Genomic DNA, 6,387 nt, shown 5'->3' with positions numbered 1-6,387 from the left:
GGCTTGTGTACAGTTTAAGTTTGCAGAACGCAAGAAGGTTTTGTTTCCATGCATAAAAACAGAATTCATATCATTCAGCTGATATCATTTTTCTTCAGAGAATACTAGGGGGCGTATTTTCTGTATTGCATGTTAGTCCCATTGCAGTTGCCTCCTAGATGGCTGGTTTTGACTCAACTCCTAGACAAATGTGGTCTCCTGAAGTCCTGCAGTGCACCAACTAAAGGAGCTTAAATGGAAACTGCATTGCAGATACTTTTACACAACTTGCCTTTAAATTAAAGAAGCTGGGCTAGACCCACAGGGCTGCCCATACCCTCTCCAGGGAGACTCACCTTAATTATTAATATATTCTCCAACATACATGATGCAAAGGCTCAGAGTAGTGGCGTGGGCCTATGGTCGTATTTACGTGAGATCTCTGTTGATCCATTCTTAACGAAGCCCACCTCAGCACTGACTCTTCCCATGGAGGCCAACATGGGGTTTACAGAGATGGAATGGTGGAGAGAGATGGATGAAGAAAGAGGAACTACAGATTAAAAAGTGTGAATGCACAACTTGTCTCAGGGGTGTCAATATCAGAGACAGCTGGGCTCAAGAATATTCTGTAGTGATGCTTAAAGACACATCTGGAGCTTTCTCTGTGTATTTGTGTGTGTATGTGTGTCAGAGTGTGAGAGAGAGAGAGCTCTGCAGGGGATATTTCCTTTTTGCAGGACTGTGTCTGTACATAAGTGTGTCCTAAGCTGTGCATGTGTATGTGCTGTGATCCTGACAAGCAGTTGTCATCAGCAGAATGTCTTGAGGGGGGTTTCTTGGAAATGGAGCCAAAGAAAAGAAAGAGGAGAGGAGGGATGGTGTGTTGAGGTTGTAATTTCACCCAGAGGGGACGTTGTCACTCCATAACTGCCACTGACACCCTGAGTGTCCGGGGCAAAGTGTGGGGTGGTGGTTTGGAGTCGACTTCCAGACCTCCAGGGCAGCATTTGCTGCTCACACCCAAAGACGAGCTCTAAAAGCAGGGTTTCTTCTGTTGCTGTGTCAGGGCAGATGGGTCTTGACGCTTAAGGTTGTTTAGTCGAGTTGCCGTGCGGCAGCAAACATGGATGCGATATCAACCCTGTTAAATGGGTATGCCAATGCAGGCATGTGGGTTGGCAACACTGGAACTTGCATGGATATTGTCATATTATGCAAACACACTTACGTATTCTAAAACTGTCATCACACAAAATCGCACACTGCTAAGAGGTAATTCTTTGCGGACACACGTACGTGGCGTTTTGCATCCCATTCCTCTTCAGTCATGGGTTGAAAACCCTGCTTTATTTTCTGTTGTGTCTGTTGTTGTTGCCCTATCAGTCCATCTCACAGCCCGGTATATTTAGAGGCAAAGCACTATCAGAGCTTACAGCTGGCCGCCTCTGATTCAATTCTGACAGATCTACAGCGTTCAAAGCAATCTCCTCTCTTTTTGTCTCACTCATTTTTCAGCCCATCTCCACCTCCTCTTGCTGTCTCATCTCCCTCATAGTCCCATGTTTTTCCTCCTTTCTTTTCACTTCACTGCTTCCATCTCTTATATTTCTTCTCTTTCTTTTAGCTTTTTCCATTATGTCATTTGCATACCTGTGGGCACTCTCAGATCTGTTTACTGATTTTCTTTATGCATCTCTATTTCTTCCCAGCTGCTTGCAAACCATTTTCATTTTCTAGTCACATCTTTACCATTTTCTCAAATAAGCAGTATATTACTACCCTGGTGTCTTTTCTTCAGCATTTGGTCCCTTTCTGAGTTCATTTTGAGGTGCTTTATTGCCGCCGTGGATCATGAAACTCTGTCTTCAAGCCAGATTTTTCTCTTCTCGCCTCTCTCTCTACTTCCCTTTCAATTTTCTCCATTTCTTTATCATCCACAGTGCCTATCAGGTATGTTTTCTCTCCTAGGCAAAGAAATGAGAGCTCCATCACTTTGAGTGAATCCATGTTGAAACAAACATCAAACAAGGCAACTTCTAATTTGGGAAGAGACAAGCAATTAGCTGCTATTACATCCTTGAATCTGTGCGCAAAGGCAACCCTAATCTCATTAATCATGAACAATGGGGGCGGTAATAGAGAAGCATGTTTATGCAAATTCTCCAACACAGTAATCTCCTTCATGCTTAATAGCTGAAACAGTGGTGATGCCTGAAAAAACAATCCCCCCACCTCCTCCTCCTTCTCTGCTTAGCCTTTTTACCTGCTTTTATTCCTTCCACCCCTCCTCTTTCTTCCTTCTTTTTCTTTCTCTCTGCTCTCATGTCAGTTTTTCCATCCCACCCTCCACTGCTTTCAGAAAGTGTGAGCCAGAACATTTCGAAACTGAAGATAAGCATCGATCCCAGTCCTCTCAGACCCTTTCAGTTTGATAGCAAATAACCCTGAGATGGTACGGGACATTGAGTTTTACATCCCGCCTCCTGCTAACACCTCCCCTCTTCCATCTCTTGGCAAAGTCCCCAGCTCATTCCACGTCACCTTCATCAATTCTCCCTATTTCTTCTGTTTTTATTCCTTTCATTAGCATTTTTATTGTTTCATTGCTTGCCTTCTCCCCCCATAGGTGTCTGTTTGTATCTATTTCTTCATTTCTCCTCTCTTCACCCCCCCATCCCTTTGCTCTTATTGTTGTTTGTTCAGTATTTTACATTCCAGTCATTGATCCAGTAGCCATACATGATTTGGAGCCAAATATAGCCCAGAAAGACATTACAAGATTATCTCCCTGCCTCCTCTGTCTCTCCCATGTGCTCCTCTTTTTTCCATCTTTTCCTCTCTGTTTTAGTCTTGTCATCTCTCTTGAGTTATGTGCCACATTCAGATAATGACGATGACAATGATAGCGCGATGAAAAGTGTAGTAAGGATGAATCAGGGGCCATGGTAATGGTCAAAAGCATGTGATCCGTAACAATTATTGTTAAGTACAAATGGATCGATTGATTAGCATGCTCACTGTCTGGCTGAAAACCTATTGATGAACTGTGATTGAGGTCAAAGGAATCAATAGAGTAAAAGCTTGTGTAAAGGCTGAGATATAAAACATCAAGATTAAACTTGCTTACATTTTAAATGAGGTGGATTTATATATATATATATATATATATATATATATATATATATATATATATATATATATACATACACACACACACACATATGTTTTGTTTTTAAATTCAGGAATTTTATTTGCAGAGTATTTTTAGATACTGACGTTACCACTTTTTAGGCAGGTCAGAGTAGGACATCATTTTTTTGACTTTTTGCCAGATACTTCTGTTTCCTCCTCCACTCCGGAGACATTCACAGAAGTTAATTTTGATTCTAAATGGGCTGAAGGTGTAGATGTGAATGGTTTACTGTCTCTCTGCGTCTACTGTGCATCATTTCTCTCAACCCATTTCAGCTGGGATGGGCTTCAAGAAAAAGCATAGACTGGATTGGATGAACGTTGACCTGTGACAGCTCCATGGCAGCTGACAGGCAGAGATTGACTCTATATTAAGTTGTTTATTTGGTTTTTAAATGTGAAATCCACTTAAATTTACACGTAATGAGTAAAAGCAAAAATAATAATAATAAAATATAAAAGACAAAAGATAAATAAATAAATAAATAAATGTTAAACACAGTCAAGTTGAATACCTTTTAAAATCACAGAGTTTTTCTATTTCTAATTTTGGTGATAATATTTATAAATGCTGAATCTGGTGTTTGCAGACAAAGCTCATTTCATCAGCGGACGAAGACCAAGTGCCTTCATGTGTTCTGAGGGTTGTGGGAGGGGTTGAAGGAGGAGTGTGTGTGCATGTTAACATGTGTGTGTGTGCGCGTGTGTTTGCCTACAGAAAGAAGCAGAACAAGCTTAGTGTGTTTGGTCTGCGTGGTGGGGAGCTGTCCATTGTCACCGGTGCTGAAAGTGTATTGCTGCTTCCCCACTTAAAGGGGAACGCATTTGATAAAGAGGAGGAAAAGAAAGAGGAAGAAGAAGGACAGAAAAAGCAACGAAGAGTTCATGAGACTGCTTCATTACTGCAACCCCACAGGCTGTCCGCAGAAGGAAGTTTCATGGAAACTTGGAATGTAAGAGAATCTCTAATAAGCTGTAGTTGTCTTACTCGGACACCAAATTTTACTTCCTCAACACACCTTCTTTCTCTCTCTCTCTTCCTCTCTTCTCTCTCTTTCTCACTCTCACTAAATGCACATCTCACTAATTTGGACACGCACAGAGGTGAGCTGGAGAAGGCAAAGAAAGAGCGGGGGAGGGAAAGCAGAGAAAAACAGAGGGAGATCACCATTCCTCCTTTCCCCTCCAGCTTAGGAAGACGAAAGGCGACGTAGTAAGCCTCTATCTTCTGCTCCTTTTGCCGGTGTTGGATACATATACTAAGAAGAAGTTGTATTGATCTGAGAGTGCTGCTACTGGTGGTGCTGACTTGGACCTGGAAACCCTGTCCTGCTCTGGCCCTGCTCAGCCTGCTGCATCCCGGGTCGCTGTCAGGATGACAGGGTGTGCAAAACGCTGCAAACAAGGTCTTGTCAAGTTTGCTGTGACCCTTCACAAACTGGTCACTGGGACTCTCATCAAAGGTACGTATGTGCTTGAGCCATGGCTATATTCCTAAGTTCTTGAATTTGCACAAGTTGCTTGCTCAGAAAGTGGGTGCTGCAGACAGTGATAGTGTTGCAGGAAAGCCTATTAGCACACAATCAGAAGTGAAAGTTCAGTCCACTTCATTGTTCATCTTCAGCTCGTGCAACTCTTTTCTTCACTCTCCGCGGCATCTACTCTTGTCTGCTATTGACCTCGTTCTGTTCAGTATGTTCTCCACGGGGGGGGGGGGGGGGGGGGGGGGACTGAAAAAGACAGAGATGAAGGGAGTAAGCGACTAATAGAGAGGAGAGATAAAGTTGATACAGAACAGAGTGTGTGCGAGTGTGCTCCTGTGATAAATGTGAGTAATAAAAAGCGTCGGTGTGGCAGCGGCGGGGAAAGGAGTTGCACACACATGTCGAGAGGAAACGAAGGGCTTTACTATTGTGATTTATTAGTGGTTAATATGTGTGTATGTGCTTGCATGTTTCTTGTGTCTTCATGTTACTGGCCTGATGTTTTTGTGTGCGCGCGTGTGCAGCATTAAAGCGATCCATTTTACTGCCGAAGCAGGAAAGCAGTGCAGGCAAAAGGCACACAGAGCCGTGCTTCAGAAACTGTTTGCAGCATAGCAGCTGCTTGAAGGCACACGCACAAGCCTCCTCAAATGCACACATACACACAAACACACACACACTTACTGTATAATACTCTTTGAGCCAGCTGAAATTGTTTCTGGTGGGATGGGAAATTTCTAAGAATTCAGTGAAACACATACAGTAGATGCACAATAGGCTTACTCAAATGCATGCACGCACACACTCACAAACATGTCTGTGGATGGCTCAAGCTTTCAGCCACAGTGGGTAGAATTGCCCTCGAGGTCTCACACACTCATAACGTCATGAAGGAGCTTCTGCTGAGGTTTGGTTGCATAACAAATCAGTCTTTAGAAGACAAACCAAAAGAGCAACCAGCAGCAAACATAAAGTGCTCCCCTGTCATGCTCACAGGAAATAAAATGCACACTTAGCAGAAAGTAATCACAAACATACACAAATGAGCACATATATGTAAAAAAAAAAAAAAAAATACACACGGTCAGTACAACACCCACACAGATAAAAAGGAAATGAGCTGCAGGGAACCAGAGATCTGGCTCTGCAAAATATCAGACACATTGAGGTTCAGGCTCATACGCACACATTGTGTTAACTGAATATGAAAAGAAGATGTGATATGAAGTGGCAGATGAACACTATGAACACTGCAATACTAATTACACCTAGGCTTCGTGCTTGAGCTTTGTTTTTCTGAAATATTTTTTCTTGAGTGCTGGGATCCATTTCAGATCACTTTCACAGTCTGCATCAGAAACTGGATAGTTGTAAACTGGGCGGTTATGAAGCCATTTGGAGAAAAAGGAAAGAGAGTCTAATGTAATGCCGTCTCATTTGGCTCACTGTTTTCCTAATGGTGCTTAATTGTATCTGAAATTCTAATATTTGTTTTCTTTTTAAAGATCAGAATTTTAAATAACTGTATGTGCTGGTGATTTTAGGGTAAACTCCAGAAAACCAATGCACTGCCACTGAGGGACTTTTACTGTGTAGTAATGTCTCCTACAGTTTCTCAACTTATAAGCATCCACAGCTTGTTAGCTCCATGTGCTTATTTTCTCTTTCCTTCTTTAAGAGCAACTAATACTACCAAGAATTACAGCTGTTACCTCTGCACAAGAATGCT

General features: G+C 42.3%; 1 protein-coding gene across 3 annotated transcripts in view; it reads left to right on the top strand.

Annotated features, from left to right (window-relative positions):
* The first annotated feature begins 3,939 nt into the window (after nucleotides 1–3,939).
* Nucleotides 3,940–6,387, top strand: part of kcnip1a (Kv channel interacting protein 1 a) — a 52,935-nt gene continuing 50,487 nt past the window's right edge. The window contains exons 1-2 of one of the 3 annotated variants that reach the window (XM_080901910.1): nucleotides 3,940–4,127; nucleotides 4,364–4,637. In XM_080901910.1, coding sequence (XP_080758036.1) covers nucleotides 4,550–4,637 — 88 coding nt within the window. In that variant the 5' untranslated portion in view covers nucleotides 3,940–4,127; nucleotides 4,364–4,549. Of the gene's footprint in view, nucleotides 4,638–6,387 lie in introns of all 3 variants that reach the window. The other 2 variants (XM_080901909.1, XM_080901908.1) reach the window with 2 other exon arrangements.

The sequence above is a fragment of the Rhamphochromis sp. 'chilingali' genome (assembly GCF_963969265.1).
Source record: "Rhamphochromis sp. 'chilingali' genome assembly, chromosome: 13".
Classification (NCBI taxonomy): Eukaryota; Metazoa; Chordata; class Actinopteri; order Cichliformes; family Cichlidae; genus Rhamphochromis; species Rhamphochromis sp. 'chilingali'.
The sequence above is the reverse complement of the archived record's forward strand: the minus strand, read 5'-3'. Positions and strand labels throughout refer to the sequence as shown.